Source organism: Castanea sativa, chromosome 12 (assembly GCF_040712315.1).
Source record: "Castanea sativa cultivar Marrone di Chiusa Pesio chromosome 12, ASM4071231v1".
NCBI classification, from domain to species: domain Eukaryota; kingdom Viridiplantae; phylum Streptophyta; class Magnoliopsida; order Fagales; family Fagaceae; genus Castanea; species Castanea sativa.
The window spans coordinates 40,542,508-40,565,150 of NC_134024.1; the positions used below are offsets into that span (position 1 = coordinate 40,542,508).

The 22,643-nt window shown below is 31.9% G+C and overlaps 3 protein-coding genes across 7 annotated transcripts in view; all 3 read left to right on the forward strand.

Annotated features, from left to right (window-relative positions):
* The first annotated feature begins 2,439 nt into the window (after positions 1 to 2,439).
* LOC142619589 (disease resistance protein Roq1-like) lies at positions 2,440 to 14,975 on the forward strand. Of its 3 annotated transcripts, none has more exons than XM_075792740.1 (11): positions 2,440 to 2,609; positions 3,866 to 4,125; positions 4,286 to 4,411; positions 4,690 to 4,817; positions 9,122 to 10,217; positions 10,339 to 10,614; positions 10,710 to 11,600; positions 11,687 to 12,308; positions 13,379 to 13,574; positions 13,703 to 14,081; positions 14,587 to 14,975. In XM_075792740.1, the coding sequence occupies exons 3-8, from the start codon at positions 4,376 to 4,378 to the stop codon at positions 12,296 to 12,298; spliced, it is 3,039 nt and encodes a 1,012-aa protein (XP_075648855.1). In that variant the 5' UTR covers positions 2,440 to 2,609; positions 3,866 to 4,125; positions 4,286 to 4,375; the 3' UTR covers positions 12,299 to 12,308; positions 13,379 to 13,574; positions 13,703 to 14,081; positions 14,587 to 14,975. The 3 variants fall into 3 exon arrangements, with proteins under 3 accessions (XP_075648855.1, XP_075648856.1, XP_075648854.1); XM_075792741.1 differs by having other exon boundaries at positions 4,310 to 4,411; XM_075792739.1 differs by having other exon boundaries at positions 2,442 to 2,609; positions 4,286 to 4,817.
* Positions 14,976 to 16,894: 1,919 nt separating this feature from the next.
* The window catches only part of LOC142619592 (uncharacterized), a 72,045-nt gene continuing 66,296 nt past the window's right edge, over positions 16,895 to 22,643 (forward strand). For 2 of the 3 annotated variants that reach the window (XM_075792743.1, XM_075792745.1), the window contains exons 1-4: positions 16,895 to 17,324; positions 18,240 to 18,350; positions 18,596 to 18,730; positions 18,864 to 19,003. In XM_075792743.1, coding sequence (XP_075648858.1) covers positions 17,183 to 17,324; positions 18,240 to 18,350; positions 18,596 to 18,730; positions 18,864 to 19,003 — 528 coding nt within the window. In that variant the 5' untranslated portion in view covers positions 16,895 to 17,182. The remainder of the gene's footprint in view (positions 17,325 to 18,239; positions 18,351 to 18,595; positions 18,731 to 18,863; positions 19,004 to 22,643) is intronic. The other variant, XM_075792746.1, reaches the window with a different exon arrangement.
* LOC142619593 (uncharacterized) lies at positions 20,024 to 21,964 on the forward strand. The gene is made up of 2 exons (XM_075792747.1): positions 20,024 to 20,486; positions 20,606 to 21,964. The coding sequence occupies exon 2, from the start codon at positions 20,705 to 20,707 to the stop codon at positions 21,713 to 21,715; it is 1,011 nt and encodes a 336-aa protein (XP_075648862.1). The 5' UTR covers positions 20,024 to 20,486; positions 20,606 to 20,704; the 3' UTR covers positions 21,716 to 21,964.

Genomic DNA, 22,643 nt, shown 5'->3' on the forward strand with positions numbered 1-22,643 from the left:
TTTTATTTTCTCTTTCTCTGTGCAGAATGTGTAAAGAAGTCTTGTCTTTATTTATTTATTTTATTATTATGATTATTATTAGTTATTTATTTATTTATTTTATTATCAATTTGATAACCTCCAGTCATCCTTTTGACTAGAAGATGCCTGGAAGAAAGAAATGGTCTGTTGACAAAAGAAATTGAAAAAGAAAGATTTGTTGACTTGACCCATAACTGTTAGAGGGTGTGATTCGTGAATCCTTAACCCTTTAATCAACCAATTACATGGGAATGGGTTTATCTTTTCAGTTATTAATAATTTCCTCTATGTATATTAAAAAAAAATCGTTACCATTTAATATAATTGTTGTCGTTGTTTTGCTAGGACAATTCCTGGAAGAAATGGGTGAATTGCACACCTACTTCTGTTTAAAGGAAAATAAAAAGGGGTTCTATTGTAAGAGAAAAACAACAGATTAAAATGCCACGTTATTTCAAGTTGCTTTTGAGTAATTAATTATGTATTGCTTGTACCATTTCTTCAGCTAATTTACGCACTGCTAAACAAAATTAATTAGAGGATGAATTACACATAAAGTTTGCAGATTCTACTAATAAACATTTATAGGTGACGCATCACGATGACGTCTTTATTTTAAATAAACATAAAGAAAACAATTAGAATAGAACGTTATAGTTTGTTAAAGAGCAATATAAACAAGACTTACAGCTGACTACCAAGAAGTCATCTTTATTTTCTTTTTCTCAATGCAGAATGCGTTAAACGTATAATTGTCATCAAACTTACACTAAGAGCACTCACAGCAGTTGTGGTATATTGATATATTGGTATTTTTTAGCTCTTCAAACACCAAAAAGCATGCTCCAGTAGTGGAGTTAAATCTATTTTTTTTTAGCTCTAATGAACAGTGCATATCTATCTATAGATATGCACTGTTCATGAGAGCTAAACAAAAAAAATATTATTTTATTGTAGTTGGTGTTGTGAATGTTTTTTGAGTTGTGGGATATATTATTTTATTGTAGAAGATATATTATTTTATTGTGATGTTTATATTATTTTATTGTGTTGAAAGCTAAAATAGATCCACTGCTGCAGCATGTGTGTAGATATGTATAGATAAAATAGATAAAGTAACTTTTAGTAGAGTTAAAAAGTTAATTTTTTAGCTCCACTGATGTGGAGGTCTAAGGTACTTATCCTCAAAGTAATAAAAAGTTTTTTAAAAAGGAACTTGCTCTTTCTTCTCTTTTCATTTCTCAGTGAGGAGTAAATTACTTGCGTAAGTTCATCCCATTTGCCACTTTGGTGGGCCTACTCGGTGTTGACCCAGTGACACATATCCAGCCCACCTGCTATGATCTGAGGAAAATGTTAGAAACTTTAGAATTGATTTACATGGGTTTCACGTTTTGTGGTTATGCGCGACAGATCACGATGACTTGTCTCTATTCTGAATAAACGTAAAGAGTGAAATATGAAATTATTAATACAACTTTTATGTCGGTCAAAAAGCAATATAAACGAAACTTTATAACTGGCCACTACCAAGAAGTAATCTTTCTTTATCTTTTCCTGATGAACACAGAATGTGTAAAGTGTTATTTGATTTCCATCTAATTTCCACCAAGGTACATCTCCTCAAAAAATTAAAAATAAGAAGTTTTTATAAAAGCAAAATAAAGTGTACACAAAAAAACTTTATACCCGTTGCCAGGAACTTTCTCTTTTTTCTTTTTCTTTCATATTTTAGTAAATTACTTGGGCATTGCGCTAATTAAGTTAGATAATTCTTTATATGTATAAGTGTTTAGGGTGTGAGGACATGAGATGGGATTCAAGTTTCTAAAAGGAAGCTTCACACACATATACACTTAAATCAGTCTAAAGTAGAATTTCTATTATATATAAAAAAATAAAAAAAAATTACCTAAACAAACTTATTTATATTCTAAAACTGCAACTTCACTCAATATTTTTTTATTGGATGTAAATTTTGATAAATTCACGGTTGAATTACATTTTTTTTTTTCTTATATCTTTCATGTTTGCAAAATTTTTAAAAAGATAAAAAATAAATAGGTATGTTATCAATCAAATATTTAAATTTTAAATTTTTAGTCTAAAATTATACATAAAAAAAAATTTATAAATCGAATAGTAAATAAAATCCAATTGGCTGTTAAAAATTTAAAGAACATACATAATACAACGGCTAAATTTTCAAAAAATATAGTCATATTAATTTTATTAAGTAAGAATTGTAACCTAGGCTACAACTAAATTTCTAGTCAAACTTTGTTCAATTAATTAATTTATCTCATGTGCCACGCTTAAGGACCTAAAAAGGCAAAGTCAAGACTCAAGAGTAATAAAGGCGTTCGAGAATAGTCAAGACTAGTAACCAAAAAAAAAAAAAAACAGTTGGGGTAGTGAGGATAAAAGATAAGGTTTGTAATCGTTTTTCGAGAGCATTGCCTAGGAACAAAAACAAATACTAGTATAAAATAAAAAGTTGTTCTTTAAATTAGAACCGTATCCAGAAGTGTTATTTCAAGAGGTTATAGAGGTTCACAACCACAAAAGTTCTGCAATTCTCCAAATTTGTAAGTTATTACTTTTCTTGCACACATCCATGTCTTCTACTTCCCTCCTTGAAATAAAATATCCACAACAAAGTTTTTTTTTTTTTTTTGCACCTCTAATTTATTTTACTTCAATTTGAAATTGCAATGGAACTACTTAGTGGTTCAAGATTTATCAAGAATACGCTACGATTTATTCCTTCGAAACAGATGGTGGCCACTAGGGTCATTAGGATATTGAACTTGCCTGCATTCATGTCCTAAGAGTAAGGGAGTAGCAAGTAGCAACACTAATTTAGAGTCTATTTGCTGGACACACTTAAGTTGTTGACATTTTAAAGTTCTAAAAACAAAAAGGAGGTTTGGAGATTGATCCTCATGCTTGATCTGGTTCCTATTGTCAAAAAACAAAAAGGGGTTTTGAATTCGTAAAACACTGTATAAATGATGTCAAAGCTTCTTTCTATGGATGTTTTTTTCTCCCAGCTCTTATTTTCAAATGCTTTAGTTAAATTTGTAACTCCTCTCAGATCTTTAGTTGTTTGTTGTAATAATATGCGCTCCTTGCCTGATTCTATTTGGGATGTGTGGAGCAAGGAAGAGAGGAATGGCCAATTGTATACCCTACTTTTACCAAAAGACTAAAAGTCTTCGTAGGTCTCTTTTATTTAGTATTATTATTATTATTATTATTATTTTAATAAATTTGATAACTTTCGGTTTTGCTTTTGACTTGGGAGATGCCTAGAAGGAGAGGGCAACGGGAATGAAAAATGATTTCTTTTTAATTTTTCTTTTCATAAATCAATAATTAGGTGAGAAAGGATTTATATCTTAATATTTTAATTGAAAATATTTATTAGGATCTGATTTACCTTTAGTATTTTTTTTAAATGATATTTTTTTTATTTTAAATAACAATGACAAGTAGTAATAGGTTTTAATCTTCATTTTTTATGTAGTTAGTGGGTGATGTGATAATTTTTTATTAAAAAAAATGAGATTTTAATTAAAAAAGTACTGGAAGTAAGTTAGATCTTATAAAAAAATTTTAATTAGTTGAGCTACAATGCTTTTAACAAAAAATTAAAAAAATATAAAGAATTTGTTGATTTAACCCATAACAGTTAGAGGATGTGAATGATCAGCCCTTTAATGAACCAATTACATGGAGAATATCATTTCAATTAAAAATAATTGAGTTAATCCCCGGTGTATATATTTATAATAAAAGAATCACTACATTTAAAAATAATTTTTGATCATTGTTTTGACAGGAAGATTCCTGGAAGCAAAGGACCACTTGCGCACCTACTTTGTTTAAAGGAAATGAAAAGGGGTTCAATTGTTACATGTTAGTGGGAAAGGAAAATGAAAAGGGGTTCAATTGTTACATGTTAGTGGGAAATAAATACTTGCTTTCAAGAACAACTGGTTTAGTTAGTACTTAGTAAGGGAAAAAGAAAAGGTTGGAGAAGGCCGCGTTGTTTCAAGCTGCTTTTGAGCTTTACACCTACTGCTGCAATTCCTTAAATCTGTAAGTTTTCAGACACATCTTATCTCTTTTATTTATCTTTTCTCAAAAAATCCACGTTAAATCATATTCTTCTTCCCTAGTAATTTTACTTTCTACACACATCCTTCAAATTGTTTTTTTAACTTTTTTTTTTTTTTTTTTATCCTTATTGTGGCTCAAGAATTTACCAACATATTTCCATTAGCTTCAATGAGTACCCAAGGAGCCTCACCGTTGACCTCATCATCTTCTTCTTCAAGACGGTGGATATATGACGTTTTCCTTAGTTTCAGAGGCATGGACACACGTAATAATTTTACAGATCATCTATATGCTGCTTTGCAACGCTCGGGTATTTTCACCTTTAGAGATAATGAAAGGCTTGAGAGAGGAAAATTTATTTCAGTAGAGCTCTTGAAAGCAATAGAAGAATCGAGAATTTCTATTGTTGTTCTCTCAAAAAACTATGCATCTTCGACATGGTGCTTGGATGAACTTACAAAGATCATTCAATGTATGAAAGTGATGGGAATGATAGTTTTACCTATATTTTATGATGTGGATCCATCTGATGTACGCAAACAGATTGGAACTATTGCACAAGCCTTTGCTGAGCATGAAGAATGTTTGAAGGACAACATGGAAAAGGTGCAAACTTGGAGGGCTATGTTGAGTGAAGTGGCCAATTTCTCCGGATGGCATTTACAAGATAGGTAATGGAATTTGAAATTTTTGGAATGTTTCAAATGACTTTTGCTATATATACCATGAATTACATCATCAACAATACAATATTTTGACTATAATATATGTTGTGTTAAATCCACCCTTACAATGTGATAGGTAATTTTTATTACTATAAAGTATAAACAGAGTAAGATTCGATGGTTTCATCCTTTACTTTACCAAGAAATACCTCATTACATAGTTTGAAATAAAATGATAGAATTTGAAGTATAGAATATGATAAGGTTAAAATTGTTAAATAAGAAGATTCACAATAAATCTCAAGTGTTGGAAAGTGGGAGAAAAAATAAGAATGATAAAGAGGGTATCGTTTTTTAATTTTTAAAAATTTTTAGAATAATACCAAACATAATTACTAAAAATATGATTTGGAACCAAATAGCGTGAACAATGGATTAATATGTTGACCGTAATCAAATTTCATATAAGTTCAGAGTTAATAATTTGATCTATTGTACAGCCACTACAAGTATCACCAAAATCTAAAAGCAATGAAAACGGTAAAGAGCATACAGATTTGGTTAAAAAATAATAAATAAATAAAAAACAAACCAGCCAATTCAACAAGCGAACTTGTTTCAAATTATCAAAACTTTGATGGTCTAAAGTCTAAAGAACTTTTTGGATGGAAAAACTGATGAACACACTAGTTTGGTTAACAACTTTTGTGGTTTTGCAATAAATCAAATTAGGATCAAGATTGTAAAAGCATAGGGAGGGATTTTTTATTTAGGCTTAATGCAAGAAGGCTCTCTTTAAATAGTTTTCCCAGTATCAAGTCAGGGAGTAGTAACATTGAAAATTTTAAGTTGCTAGACTAGAAAAGAAAGTTGACTTCTTACTGAAATCACAATTGAGCAAACTTACTTAAGTTTGGGCCGATAGAATGTCAGGCGAGAGTTCGTAAACTTTTGTATGAAGTTCGCTCGAGTGAGTCTTCTCAAACTTGATTTCTTCAACGTTACTCCTTGGCTTGATACTAAGAAAACTATTTAAATACAACCCTCTCTGACACTTATCAAAACTTAACACAGGAATTAGCCAACACAAATGTAGAACCTAACAATCAATATATATATAAAAGTAGAGACCTCATGTAGGAGAGCATTGGGTTGTGCCAAGTGGCGCATTCCTTAAAATTCTTTTTATTTAGGCTTCTACTTCAAAGAGATTACATTTATATCAAATTATTAGTTCATTGAATTAGCTAATAGAGTAAATGTATATACTTATTATCTGTAGTTGTGTATTAATTATTTATTTTAAATGAATTTATAAGATTATTTTTATAAACTTTATTTAAGAAATAATTTTTAGTTGGAATAAGAATATTAGATTTACAATATGACATTATTCCTCATGTTTAGTTGATTTGACATTTTTTTTTTTTGAGAAAGTGCTTTGACAAAAATTTAAAAAAAATTAAATATTTGTGAATTCATTAAAAATTAATCTTAACCCTTTAAATTTCCTAATTCCTTTCAGTGACATGTGATATACACACACACACACACACACACACACACACACACACACACACACACACGTGTGTGTGTGTGTAGCTGACATTGTAGTATTTATTTTTGTAATTAGAAAGATAACATTGATTTTTTTTTTTTTTTTTTATGTGAGGAACAATTGATTTGAAATATGGTATTCTTACTAAAATTTTAGTTGTCTTTGCAACTATTGAAACCATGTCCAAAAAAAGGGGAAAAAAAATAAATAACTTTACTAACACAAAATCTAGAATGTAAAAAACATAATTGAAGGATATTTGCATTTTTTGTAGGCATGAAACATGCCTATTTTTATAACCCAATATATCATGCAATTTTAAATTTAAAAACACATATATATACTATGATCAAATCACTACACTATTCTTAGTGTCTTTATAATTTGTGTATAAAAAAACTAAAGATTACCTTTTTTTTTTTTACAAGGAAAGTTATTGAAATTATTTTTATATACATCGATAGTTGAGAGTGAGGGATTTGAATATAAATATCTCTATTAGAAATTGAGATGCCAACCAATTAAATTAAATCTTATTGAAATATTGGAGAAAACTAATAATGAGTTACACCGCACATTGTGCGTGAACTCAGCTAGTTACAAATAAAGTAGCAATAGAATTAAAACCCATTATTACTTATTATAATTAGGCAAAATAAAATTCTATTTAAAAAATAGCTTTAAAATTGAATTATGTAAAATTACAAACATAGTGGTGAGGGCCTTAATTTAGCCAAATAAAATTTCTTTTTTTAAAAAGAAAATAGCCTCTAAGATTTATAAAAATAAAAATAAAAGTCATGTTATACACGCTGTATATGTATCTTGTTGTTCACTACATAAGAGCTTAAATTACTTTAAAATTTAAAAGAATTTCTAGTTAATTTTTTTTTTTTTGATAAACAATTTTCAAGTTACTTTAATCATCTATCATAGTTTTTAAGCTATGTAGTAAACTTAGTCTTGAATAATCAATTATCACAATGTAACTTAAATTACTTTTCATTTTATTTCTATTACCTATTTTCTTATTCAATTTAATGATAAAAGTGAAATATTTATGGGAGAGGAGATTTGAATATTATTTTGAATTGTAAACATCTCTATTAAAAATATCAAGAGATGCTAATTGAACTACAAACCTCTTTAATATATAAGTGAAATATTTTCTTTGATAACATTTATTACTTTTAATGAACTTCAATCAATGCGCACCAATAGTACATATAAAATAGAACATAGTTTACGCATCAATAGTTTGAGATGCACTTGGACTTTGTGGAGCCCTGAAAAGATTAACCATGAAAAGATCAACCAAAATATTTGCTTCATGTACAATTTTTTATTGCGTGATTAATTTGAAATGTACAGTAGCTCAAGCAATTACAAATTCTTGTGGCCGCTCTAGAAAAATTAAGCAAAGCAATACTAGACACAAATGTTAACATAATTTGACAAACTCTATGCTTACATTCAAGGGCAACACTAATAAAAAAAATGAAAGGCTGCATCCACAACAATAATTTCACAATAAATTCTAGGTAACAAGTTATAACTGGTTGCCTTATTTTAGTGGTGGACACAAATTGGAACCAATAATAATTTCTCACTTAGAATTTGTTGTAAAAATATTGTGAACAAAACATTATTTACAAAAAATCTCACTAACAATTATGAGAAAAAAAAAAAAACTGCACTCCCAACTCTCATAAAGATAATGTAATACAAGTTATCATTTCAGCCAAACTATTCTTACAATAAATCAATAACACGCTAGACAAATTAGACAAAAATTTGTCATTTAACTCTCAAATTCACCAAAAATTATAGGTTCAAACTCTTCGCAGTGCTGCTTATATATAAAACTTTAATACCTATTCTTTGGTGAAAGAAAAACATAAAATTATTCTTGTTGACAAATAATAAACTTTTATTCTATTCCAATAAAATTCAAAAAAGCAATCATGTTAAACTAGGAACCTTTAAACTATTCGTGGGTTGGACTTTTCATCATTTTATAAGACATTGATTATTCCTTATGGACAATGTTTAACTCAATTAAATGCAACGGAACACAATGTGACATTTGTTTTTATTTATTTAGTTTTATATAATTTTAACATATGACATCTATTTCTAATGATTTTTTTTTCAATCATCAAACCAAGATATCAATTAATTTTTGAAGTATCTTCTAAAAAAAATTGGTTTTTGGGATAGATGGAGTTCGAGCTCTTAATCTCTTATTCGACGATAAAATACTTTACCAATTAAGTTACGTGGAACTCCAAGTAACTTTTGTTTTAAGATAACATATTGTGCTATAAAAGCAAACCTTGCATTCAAAATATCGTTATTTATTTATTTTATTTTTTGTTAACAGAAGGGAAAAAAATCCTGGTGTTGCTACTTGCTTGTACTATCTAGGTTGAAAACTTATCAGATTCAAAACCCACCCAAACAAGGAAGCATAGGTAGCATGAAATTAGATTAATTTTATTTTAATCTAGCTAATATTCATATTTTAATATAGAGTATATATTGTATATGTCACAAATTAAACCTAGGTTTCTTAAAGAATGAAACTAAATTAAATGATACATTCAGATTTTATATTATAGGTTGTATATACATTTATTTGTTCAGATTTCAGTTTTAATAACTAAATTGCTATATATCTGCAAAAGTTTCTACTTTGGGTCCCTTCATGGAAGGTTCAAACTCACTGCTTATTATTCTCTCTTCATTGCAGGCTGGAGGCAGAAGTTATTGAAGACGTTGTAAAAGTGATATTAAATAAACTAAGTTATACACTTTTCATAGATACCAAGGAACTAGTAGGAATAACTTCCAAAGTTGAGAAATTAATGTCACATTTAGCTATAGAGTCAAATGGTGTTCGCATTATAGGAATTAGGGGGATAGGAGGAATGGGTAAAACAACTCTAGCAAGAGTTGTTTACAAAATGATTTCCAATCAATTTGAAGCATGTAGCTTTATTTCTAATGTCAGAGAAGTTTATGAAAAAGGTGGCATACTTCAGTTACAACAAACACTTTTGAATGATCTTTTAAATCTTGGAGACATAAAAGTAAAAGATGTTGATGATGGAGTTTTCATGATCAAGAATAGGTTACTTCACAAAAAGATTCTTCTTGTTCTTGATGATGTAAATGAATTAGACCAGTTGAATAAATTAGTTGCGAAGCATGATTGGTTAGGCCCAGGTAGTAGAGTTATCATAACAACAAGAGATGCGCATTTGCTAATGTCATATAAAGTAGATGATACATATGAGGTTGAAGGATTGAGTAATGAGGAAGCTCTTATTCTTTTTAATTTGAAAGCTTTTAATGAAGAGCATCCACCTGAAGATTATCTAGAGCTGTGCCAAGCCTTTGTAGATTACGCTAATGGTCTTCCTATAGCCATTGAGGTTTTAGGTTCCTTTTTGTACAAGAGAAGTTCGTATGAATGGAAAAGTGAATTGGATAGGCTTAAAGAATTTCCTGAAAGAAAAATTCTTGATGTACTTCAAATAAGTTTTGATGGACTACAACAAACAGAAAAGGAAATTTTCTTGCATATTGCATGTTTCTTGAATTATAGAAATCAAGAAACTATTATAGCAATATTAGATTGTCTTGAGCTTTACCCCGAAATTGGATTAAGGGTTCTTGCTGATAAATCTCTTATTAAGAATCATGGCAATCAATTGTGGATGCATGATTTAATCCAAGAAATGGGTCGAGATATAGTCCGTAAAGAGTGCCCAAAAGACCAACCTGAGAAGCGTAGTAGATTGTGGTTGTCTAAAGATATTGACAATGTGTTCACAAATAATACGGTAAGAGCTTATTGAAAGAACCCAAGAATATACCTAATTAATTCAACATAGTTTAACATAAAGTAGTTTTGGTAATTATACATTTTACAATTCACTAATCCACTTTGTTCATGATTATTAGGGAACAGAAGCAATTCAAGGCATCGTCTTAACGTTTCTAGGAACAGGAGGGGCACACTGGAATCGTGAATCATTTTCAAAGATGAATCGTTTGAAACTCCTCATAATTGAAGATTCTCACCTCATGTATGATCCCAAATATCTTCCTAATGACTTAAGATTTCTTAATTGGCATGGATACCCTTCAAAAAATTTGCCAACAAGTTTCCTACCAAATAAGTTGATTGAACTTCACCTGTGTTTTAGCAACATTGAACGACTTTGGACAGACACAAAGGTAATAATTACCCTTCTACAATTTTTCTTTCAATAGTTTCATTAAACTATAAGATTTTTGAAGCTAAAAATTATTTTGTTTATGGCTTTTTGCAGTCTTGGGAGATGTTGAAAAAGCTTACTGTTCTTAATCTAAAAGGTTGTAAAAATCTCAAAAGTCTTCCAAGAAAATTTGAGATAGAGTCTCTAAAGATCCTTATTCTTTCTGATTGCTCAAAAATAAAAACAATTCCAGAATTTGGAGAGAATATGGGACGTGTAACAGAGCTTCACTTTGATGGCACTGCTATTACAAAACTACCCACATCAATTGGGAATTTGAGTGGCCTTGCTTCATTGAATGTAAGGGATTGTAAAAATCTTATGTCTCTTCCTAGCACATTTTTTAATATGACGTGGCTTAAAGATCTCAATCTTTGCGGCTGCTCAAAACTACTAGAGAACTTGGGGCGTGGTGAAAGTATTGATGTGAACGGACAGATGCCTTCTTCTAGTGCTATTTTTGAAACTTTTAAAAAAATAGCTTTTGGTGGATTTCAGCTTCTCCCTTTTAATCCAATGTCGAGAAGTTCCGAATCCATGGGCTTGCTATTGTCTTCTCTATTTGGTTTGTCTTCTTTGAGGAAATTGAATTTAAGTAATTGCAATCTCAAGGAAATCCCCAATGATATTGCCTGCTTATTCTCTTTACAACAGTTAGATCTAAGTGGAAATAATTTTGGTTGCCTTCCAGAAAGCATCGCTCAACTATCTATTCTGAAAGATTTGTTCGTAAATAATTGCACAAGTCTTCAATCCTTTCCAAAGCTTCCTTTAAATATAGGTTATATTTTTGGAATTGGTTGCTCCTCATTGGAAACGGTACCAGATCTGTTGAGACCAAATTCTTCATTTGAGGCAAAACTCTTACTTTCAAATTGCAGCAAACTGACTGGCAATCAACGATTCATTGACTTGTTTTTTTCAGTGATTAAAAAGTCCACTCAGGTCTCTCTCTCTCTCTCTCTCTCTCTCTCTCTCTCTCTCTCTCTCTCACTCTCATAGTTCTAAGGGTCATGCTTTGTATGTTTCAGGGACTCTCTCCTAACTATCTTGAGGAAAAATATGATGTTGTTTTTCCTGGAAGTGAAATTCCAGAGTGGTTTAGCCATCAATGTATGGGGAATGAAGTGAATATAATGGAACCTTTTTCTCATTTGTGTAATGATTGGATTGGGATTGCTGTTTGCATTGTATTTTGCCCTCTTCCACATCATCAAATTCGTCACAACCTAGTTTGCTACAACTTGAGTGCCAATGGAAAATATATGGCTGTAAGGAAAAGAAATGATATTTTGAGAGTAGGCATTAGCGATAGATTTGTTGCTTTATCGAATCATATTTGGCTGTCGTATGTGCTTCCTCAATTCTTCTTGGAGAAGGATGAAAAATCATTGTGGGAATATGATGCTAATGGATTCCGTGAGATTGGAATTAAAATTAGCAACTGTGATTTAAGCTTGGTGCAGAAATGCGGGTTGCGTATGGTATACAAGAAAGACATTGAAGATCTCAACCGTAATGTAGTTCAGTGTAGCAACAACAGCATCATTCCTTATGAGGGCTTGAAAGAGTCCCTGAATTTATGGCCCATGTTAAATATTGTGAGGAGTGAAGTCAGTACAAGGAATGTGGTGAAGAGCTAAGCAATTACATGTAAGTCATTGCATTATCATTTTCTCTTCAGTGTACATTTATTAATGGATTGCCCACCTTATGTTTGATTAGAGTTGTCAATGAGACTCCTAGCTGTTTGACTATAATGAACAAAGAATGGCAAGAAATTCCTTTTAAATGCAGAAGAATATATCTGCTTAAAACAAGTAAACATCAAAATTGGTAGGTTTTGGTTGCCAAACATACTACTTTATTGTTCTATCTCATGTTGTTTTCTTCCAAAAAACAAATACTGAATAATAGATAGTATTGAATAGTAATATTTCTAAACGACCTTAGAAAAAACATCTTACACCTGATCATCCCATGTGACGCTTCTGCAAAGGCATGGGTGAGACCTGCATATTATCTGAATCTCATCTAAATTTGACAAATCTTTTTCCTCTGTATTTTGTTGGTTATATTTTTCTTTCTTTTCTTTTGTGTTTCCCCCTGTTACATTTTTATTGAATTGATGCTACACCTTTATAAATATCCAATTATATGCATATGGTTCCAATTTTATTAGATTTCCCCAAAGGGATGTTCAATGAAATTGCTTAGGTTCTCTAAAAGTTGTGGCAATTGTCCTAGTCAAAGATACTTTCGGAGGGAATTCTATATTCATTTGAAAACTCTATAGCCATAATGATGCTGAGAGAATTTTCCTAATTCCTGTTTGTGTTGCTCACAAGCTCATAAAGCCTCATTCCATAAGTATGGGTCTTATTTTGTTGAAAAAGGAAAATGGATGTTGCATACCAGGAATTGTAGAAACCAAGCTGGTAGGTCTTTTATTGATCTTATTGGCACAACCTTAATTGAGAAGGCATCCGAGGACTTATGTCCTTTGTGTCCAAGAAGCTGAAAGCTTAGACCAGATTTTCCTCCCCCTTGTCATGTAGAGAAATCTAGCTTTTTGATCTGTCCATTAGAACGGATTTCATTCAGCATTACTTGATTCAGGCTTGGATGAAGAGCTGTATGAAGGGCATCAGGGGCCATTGTTGGAACTTAAAGTACTTTTTTTTGTCTTTTGTCTCTAATTTATGGTCTATTTGGACTTATAGGAGCGAGGCAACAGTGAATAAAGAACCTTTGTCTGCCACTATTGTGGTCAAAGTATTGTAAAATTACTTTTTGTTGTCATTGGTAACTAACAGTTCAAAAACAAAGAAAAGCCTCCACAGCAGCAGGATAAGCAAGTCCACACCTTTAGAGAGTGTTCCAACTGGCAACCAACCATGTTGGATGAGAGCTACAAGGGTAAGAGAAGGAAAGGCAATCCAGTTTTTTTTTTGTAAAAATAGAGGTCCATATCTGTGGCTGGTTGTTTTAGCTGGGTTGTTAAAGATTCTATTGTGACAACAGCTTTATTGGCTTTTTTTATGAAGGATTGTTGAAGATTCAGCTTTGGGATTTCTCTTTGTTAGTATTCTTAGAAGCAACAAAGAGGTGGCAGAGTTACCTGATAGAGAGGCTGTGGTGATGGACATTCAGCAATTTGCAAATGTTTGGGATTGACAGGTAGACGGACGTTTTGGCAGAGCCTTGATCTCTAGCAACCATTGCCCCTAAGTCTTTATGAACATTAGTTTGGATAACAAACAGAGAACTCCTACTCTTTTCTTATTGTGCTATTTTGACACCTTTGTTTCAATTTACCAAAAAAGGAATGGCAAGAAAAGGTTTTTGTTGGTGTTTTAAAGGCAGTAGAAATCATGTGCTGGAAAGCAAGTAAAGATCAAAACTGGAAAGCTTTTACTGCCTAAGGTATTATTAATTTATTGTTTTGTCCCATGTTTTCAATTCAAAATTATGCATATGGGTTGTCCTTAATTTAGAATTCCATAAGCACAAGCTGATTGGTAAGAAAAGGTATGACAAATTGACAGGTAATTCAAAATGAATAAACTAGAATTCTAATTCTTATATTTTTCCTTGTTTTCCTTTACGTATAATTTGGCTTGCTTTAATTTGAAGTATGAAAAAGGGGTATTATTTGTTTGGAACTATTAAAATGCTTTCTTATTTCTTCTTGTCATCTAGAAATCTAGTTTGGTTAGATCTGTCCATAACTAATGTGGTCGTGTATAGTAATAGTTTGATTTCTGTTAATGTCACATATAAATGCTTGTTGATGTTGATGGTCCTCTTCCTTCATTGGTGGAGCTCCTCCGTCGACGAGTGGTCTCATATTCCATTGCTTTGTGGAGCAGCATTGCTGCCTTTATTTATCAAAAAAAAAAAAAAGTAATCGTTTGGTTTCTATGTGCAGGTTAGCTAACAGTTCAGATTAAAGCCTTGACAGTGGAAAAATAAGTCCAGACGTTTATAGAGGAGTCTTCCAAATGGCAACCAATCCTGAAATGGAGAGGGGATTCAATTTTTTTTTTTTGTAAAAATAGAGATAGATGTATGGTCATGGCTGTTGTTTCAGCTGGGCCGTTAAGGATTCTATATTTCTATGAAAGCAGCTGTTTTGCATTTGTGTGAAGGAGCAAGGATTGTTGAAGCTGCAAGACAAGCCTGCAAGCCTTGGGATTTCTCTCTGTTAGTATTCTTAGAAGTAATGTCTTCTCATAAACTATATTACACTACAAAAATTAGTTGTCATGTTCAAATTGATATAAAAATAAAAATAAAAAAATCGAAGTTTTTTGGAGAGAATTAGTTCCATGTATCTTTTAGAACTTTGCTTGCAGATGTCATATTAGTCAATCAAGATTATCTACCTTTCTAAAAAAAATTAAAAATTCTTATCTAGTTGAATAATTTTCGGCCAAAATTTGAACACTTGAACTCCTACTTTATTTATATAATAATTGAGTTATGAACTTTATTGAAAACACTAAGTTATAATGAACAACTGAATGCTTGCCTCTAACATGATCATGATTATAGAAAACAATGGAAGAATACATGAAAATCATGTAGAAATACTGGATTATCTTGGCCCTTACCATTAGGGGTTCTTATTGATAAATCTCTTGTAAAAGTTAATGACGATGGTTAGTGGATGCATGATTTACAACATGAAATGGCAAGAACATAGTTTATCAAGAGTTCCCTAAAGAGTTTTTTTTTTTTTTTTTGATCCTACCCTAAAGAATTTGGAAAGCATAGTAGATTGTGGTTATATATTTGTAGACATTAATAATGTTCTTACAAAAAATATACTTAGAGGTTATCTTCAAAACTTGAGCAACGTACCATTTTATATAGTTCAATAGACTTGGAACGGTTTTGGTAATCTTAAATTTTGCAATTCATTAATCCTTTTATTCACGACTATGAACAAAAGAAATTAAAGATATAGCCATAAAGTTGCTTGAACTAAAATAGGCATATTAGAATCCTGAGAGTTCTTTTAAAAAAAATATCATCTTAAATTGCTCATAATTGGTAATGTTCACTTATGTGGCGTTTGGTACGGAATAATGTTTTAGGATTCTTAGAAATGTTTAAAGATTCTCATATTTGGTTGCAAATCACGCTAGGGAATCAGATGCCAACGGAATCTGGATTCCCCCCTTAAACCCCTCTCAATAGGAATGTGGATTCTCTTTAAAACAGGTGGGAATTCAGATTCTCAAGTTTAAAGGAAATTGTATTTTTTATAAATTGACAATTCTAACCATTTTTCCCTATTATTTAAGCAATTAAGATACAATATAAAGCAAATTATTATGGATTAAACTCTTTTAAAAATTATTATTAAGAATAAAAACATTTGAGAATTTAAATAGTTATTTTTGTATTATATTTGTCATTTTGAAATGTTAAACTATAATTTTAATGAATTTGCCATAATTAATAGTTTATATTTGGTTTTTCATTATTTATTTAGAGGAATTTTTTTTTTTAAAGACTTGGTAGTTAACATTCAAATCTAAGGATAGAATGAGAAAAATAAATAATTCATTTAAGATTCCTCAGAATAAACAAAATATTATGATCTCATATTCCTATGAATTTTAAGAGATTTCCAATTAAATCAAACATAGGAATAGCTACATTCTTACTAATCTGGATGCCAAGAGTAATGTGGATTTTCCCGTACCAAGTTTCAATCCGATTAAGCAATTTTGAAAAACTTATTGAAATTCGAAACTTCATTGGAATCCTAGTCCTAAGAAATTGGTCCTTAAAGATTGTATAAATTTACCCAGATGCACACATCAATTGGAGCTCATAAAAAAATACAAAAAAAAATAATTAAAAAAAAACTTAAATTTCCTAGTTGTAAACTCTCGATATTATCACAATAAAATTTCTAAACTCTTCACAAAAAAAATTCTAATAACAAAATGTAAAATTGACCTTCTAACTTTCATATTTTTTTTCATTTCAATCCTCCAACTTTGAGTTTTGTCGTTTCAGTCCTCTAACTTTCAGTTTTTGTCAGTGCAGAACTCTGTTACAACTTAGTTAGTAGCTGCCTTTAGAGCTTCTAAAATGACCCTCTTTTTTTAATTCGGAATTAAAAGAAAATAAGAAAAATTTGGAAAAAAATAAATAAATAAATAAAAAAGAAGAAGAAGGAGGAAAACATTAAGGGGAATAGTGACCGGAACAGAGCAACATCCAAAACAAGCAAAACCCAAGAAATTAAACCATGAAATTAAAGTCTCTGATCCATTTTAGTTCAGCTGAGACAGAGAGAGAGAGATCGCAAGAGAGAGATCACGAGATAGAGAGGTCCAAAACTGACCGGAACAGAGCTGGACCTCGCCGTCGGACCTTGTCATTGCTCCTTGCCACAGAAACCTCATAGCCTCATCCTTTCTTTCTGGACCAAGTGCTAGCTGCTCAGATTTTAGGGATTTTAATCCCAAATAGACAACAACTAATCTTTACGTATCTGAAACACAATGAAGCGACGCATTTCCAAAACTACTCGTAAAGATCCGTCACCAATCATCGGAGCAGCTTTACCACAACAACCGCGTCGTCTCCGTGGAGTTCGGAGCTCCGATTTCCGCATTCCAAGTCCAACTTCCCAATCAACCAAAGGTTCTTCTCCTAAATCATTCATTTTTCTATTTCTTTTTTTTCTTCGTGTAATTGGTTCAAATTTGTTCCAGTTGAGATTAATTAACAAGTTCTAAGTTTCAATTAGGTAAGTTTTTTGGCACGGAAAATGGATTTATATATAAATAGGGTTTAGAAATTTCATAGAGAAAAATTAGGAAACTAGTGTAGAATGAGGTGCACTAAGAAACAAAGACAAAAATGCGTATCACTAACTGGCCCATTTCATGTTCTTGCTTGCATTGATATTGATGCATGGCTTAAATGACTCACCAAAATGAAGATTGTTGTTGTTCATGCCCTAGAATACTAGTTTAAATAAATAAATAAAAAAGGTGTATCCCGAGGTAGATTCCTAAACTTGAAACTGTGACTTGTCAATTTTGGTGGAAAGCATGTATGCACCAAGGCTTGAACTTTATGCCTGAAAAAATCTAGTACCACACCCTTTTGTGCTAGAACTTTGCCATAATTCTAATGTAGCAGGATGTGAGTAGTGAAAAAGTGATGGATCCATATGAAAGTGATAGGTAATCAATCACAGTCTTAGAATTACTCTTTATGCCTTGAATACTTATGCATAGTATTATTTTCATATTAGTTATTGAAATGCATTCTCTTACGCTAATCAACAGATTTGACATGGGCTCTTTGGCATATACATCATGATTCTTTTTTTGGATTTTATTTCTTGTATGAATTTTTATGGGTGTGTTATAGTTATTCCTTGTACAATTTATTTGTTTGAATGTTATTAGGCAAATGCTTGGGCCTATTTCTCTAATTTTTTTCCACTGCTCTTACCATTATGCACTATGGCATACTGCTTCACGACAAAATCATTTAAATTAAATTGTTGTTTCCTAATAATTTGTTTCATTTTTCATTTCCATGTAGATATCAGCTGCAGGAAAAGAGTAAAGCTTACAGATCTTGATGTCAATATTCCCTTAAGTTGCAGAAGAAATGCTTCTTCTACTCCATTGGAAGGAAGACTGAGTCCGAGATGTAAGTTTCTACCGCTGCCCATACATTGCTTTGCTTTTCTGGAGCTGCATATTCCTTGGGTTCTTGGTATAACTTGTTGTTTTCCTTTTCTTGAAGTAAAAATGTTGTTTCTCTTTGTGCTAAATGTTTAAATATATACAAGCTCTATTTTCATAATTCTGTTGTATTTCTAGTGGTACCAATCAAAAGTAATTGGAACTCGTGTTTTGAAAATATTAACCATTCCATTTGAATGTGACATGCAGCCGATGACCCCAAAACTTCCGAATTTGCATTTTTTAAGAAATTGAAGGAAAATGCAGGCCACAAATACCAATCCCATACATTACATAAAGAAGAAAACCAGTCAAAGAAGTTCAAAATTAGTGACTGTTCTGGAGGTAAATGTTCAGAAATGCATCTCAACTGCAATTTGGGTTTATTCGTTTTTTTATTTTTTATTTATTTTTTATCCCATTCTTAAAGGCACTTGTCTGGACATGATTATTTACTTGCTTTCTCTATACTATGCAGGAATCCCAAACAGTGTCAAATTTAGCTGTAAGGACTTCAATTCCTCATTGCTTGCTGAAAATGTCACACCTAGTAACTTTAGCTCACACCTGTCACCTCTTGGTGGGGCATCAAAGAAAGCAGGTGTGTGCTGTAAAGTGGTATGCTTCTGATTGGTATTTCTTTCTTGTTTATTCTATCAATAAAAAGGGAAGAAAATTATGACAACAAATTATTGCTCCTAATTTTTGAATAATATTACAGTAATCTTCCTTGTAAATAAATGGAGATTGTTCTCTCTTATTTGAATGTGAAATCTAAACTTTACACCCTTGTTGTGATTTTATTATAACCTCTTAGTGTTGTGTGAAATAGCTCCTCTTCTGATGTCCAAAATGCACTAGCTTATCGTTTCTAACATCTTTAAAAATGGCAGATATAAATGCAGTTATACTGACTTATAAACTGAAAAAAGAAAAAAAGAAAAAAAAAAGGTTATATTGTACTGTCCTGAGACCACTTTTAGGGAAATCACTTGGTATTCTGAAACCCTAGCAAAAATATTAAAATAATGCTAATGCTTTGTAGGAGTTGAATGCTGCTTCCTTCATTGTTGACCACTTGCTTCTTGGTAGTTGATTCCTGGTGATTCATATCTGTTGCTGCCCATGCACTATGACAATTATGGGGGGCTATTTGACATGGATAGAATTAGAAAGCCATCTAGGAATGCTATTTTAGTAGGCTTGGGTTAGACGAATTTGTGATTTTAGTATTTTAAAAGGTGAGAGAACACTATTAGGCTTCAACATTCTTAAGTAAAATATTCACCACCGCTTTATAGTGTTCTGCTTCATAATCTAATGTTACATGATTCGTAGTATCTTTAATCATGATTTTTTGTACATTGTCATAATATCCTCATTAATGTTCTCATTTTGTAAATGACGATGCCAAATTAGAACCACTAATGAACTTGCTCAGTTTGCAATATATCCCGTGCATTTGGAATCCGGAACTTTGAAATGATATTTTGACTTTTTTATTGGTTGGCAGAGGGAAATTCACCGGAAGCTTATACAACCTCAGCAGGTATATGCTGCCTGCATACATGAAAATATTGAGAAATATAGCAATGTGTTGAATACTGGGGTTATGTATGCTTTATTTGTTAGCTAATATCATGGAAGGAAAGGATGAAAAAAATATAGATTTTTTCAACTTATTAAGCATTTTTTTTTTAAATTCCAAAATTTATTTTATCCTTGGCAATCCCATGGAGTTCTATTGCTTGTTTAAGGTAGATTATAACAATCTTTTTCCACTTCCAAATCTCACAACTAGAGATGCTGGTGCAATGCTTTGCTGTATAGTCTTAAATGCTTGCGAGTCTTTATATTTAGGGGGCCAGCATGGGCATGGAGAAATCTTTTCTAAAAAGAGACATAAATTACGCAAATGGGTTGTAGAGACATCATATCCTCATATTGAAGAACTCTGTTCCAAGGGGTTAGACACATGACCATTTAATAAGTTTTCTCATTTTATTTTAGCCTCATTTCATGGACTTGTAGAAATTTTCTCAGGTATGATTTTGTTTCTTTGCTTCTCAGTCGCCTGTTCCCTGAGAGCAACAAAAAAAGCGTATGTTCCTTTTGCTTTCCATATGGATGTCACTTCTTCTGTTGGTGTTGGCGTTAGTGTTGGGTGTGGGTGTGGGTGTTGGTGTTGGTGATTAAGCTGAATAATTATTTCTCTGGCAGGGTTTTAAGAAATCAAAATCAAGGGAAGTTGATATTGATACCAAATCTCAATTTCTCACTTCTTTGGAATTGCATAGTCAGCTCAAAAAATTAAGTCATATGCCTGTGAAGAACTATATGGAACTTGACCTTGTTTCACACTTGGATGATGGTCCTTCATCTTGTTGGTTGAATAGATCACCAGAGTGGGTTCTCTCAAATTTTTACACTCCCCCAATCGATGCCAGTATAGCATGTCTCGAGTATGAAATGAGAGAAACCGATTATGAAGTAGGAGGAAGAAGTCCAGTTCTATGCACTCAGTGTGATTCCACTTATGGCTTTCAATCTAAAAGATATGGATCTCTTGCATATAATCATCTCAAAGAACTGGATGACTTACATTATCCAAAAAAATGTTTGATTAAAAGTGGGTCAAATCCTCTTCTTCTGGGTTGGGACTTTGGCAGGAGTACAGAGGAAAGAAACTCTTCTAATACTTGTCAAAATACAGAGCTGAGTGTGTATTCACCTTCATCAAGTTCCTTGGGTGATTATCATCAGCACATTCTGGATGATAGGATAGGCACAAAAGAGTTGAGTGAATCATCCTTCCTGTCAACATATTCTCCAAATGTTATTTCATTCCCATGGTCCTATTCGGTCAACTATAATGACCTTGATTTTGGAAAACAAGTTAAAGACAAGGAAGATATAAATGCTGACTTTAACCATTTTCCTCTAGCTCTAACACTTGCACCAGACTATCTTACTCTGGCTGAAGATCACAAGAATGACACTAAATGCAAAGATAGCAGCATCTTCTTTTCTCCTCATAATCTCAATATAATGAGCAAGGTTTTTGGTGAGAGATATCATCATACTGGTTTTGAAGGTGTCCTCCTTTCCTCTGGACTTGATTTTGATTTAGAATGGGATTGCCTGTCATTGAGTGGTTCCTCAAGGAGGCATCATCCACCTGTCAATTATGCTTTTCAATCTCCCAGAAATGAAGGAACATATTCATGCTTTTTACTCAAAGACAAGAGTGAAAGTTTCCTAGATGGTTCAAGCTATAGAGGAACCCTGAGTCATGTCAATGATATTGTTAACATCCAAGACTTGTCATAATTTTATTTCCAAATGCCGCTAGAAAAAGACAGGTCATGCCCTTTGCTGCTTGATAAATCAAGCTGGGATGGAACTTGAGGACAAATTTATTATGATGATAGTAAAGATACTTCCAAGCATTTTGGACATGCTCTTCATGCTTTCAATATACTTAGTTGTAGCTGCACATTATTGTTAATGTAGCTACTTTGTTTACTGGAATTTTCCAATGTTTTAAAGATTTTAAGTATACGGGTCTAGTAAGAGATTACTTGTGAATTTGACACTGCCTTGTCTATTGTCATATGTTGGGGGCAAGTTCAATCTCTCTTGTTATCTCTCAAAAGTTGTTTCTTGAGCCACACCCTGGCACAAGAAGCTACACTTGCCACACAATCTCAAAGAGTCCCACCCCTTAAATTGCAGTGACGTGGCAGTTTGTACACTGTTAAATAAAATCTGAACTGTGAGATGGACAAGACTAGGTATGAAGAGGATATCAAAGAGGGTGGTGAAGCTTTTGAAGTAACCTTTAGAATCTTAACTTAGGGGGCAGGTGGACTCTAGCTCACATTTTTTTTTCTTTGAACTACCAAGAAAAGATAAAAAAAAAAAGTTATAAAACATGCTCACAATGGTTTACAAAAGTTCCTGATGCATGTTTAGTCATATAGTTACAAAAAAGGAAGCCCTCTACTCTCTTGTAGTCCATGTCTGCTATTATTAGTGCCAAGCCAGTCCATGGGGTTGTTTGTAGTCTAGTCAACTATTGCTTTGGCATGCTTCTTGTTTGCTAGGATTACTACTCTATCAAATCCCCGGCTTCTAGCTTGGTTATAGAGCTTCTCTGACAGCAGCCAGTTTGGCATTTATTTGTTGGAGATCTGAGAGTATAGCGATAGTACACATGGTTTTTGTTATGTGAAGTTTAAGCTACCAACTAATGTCA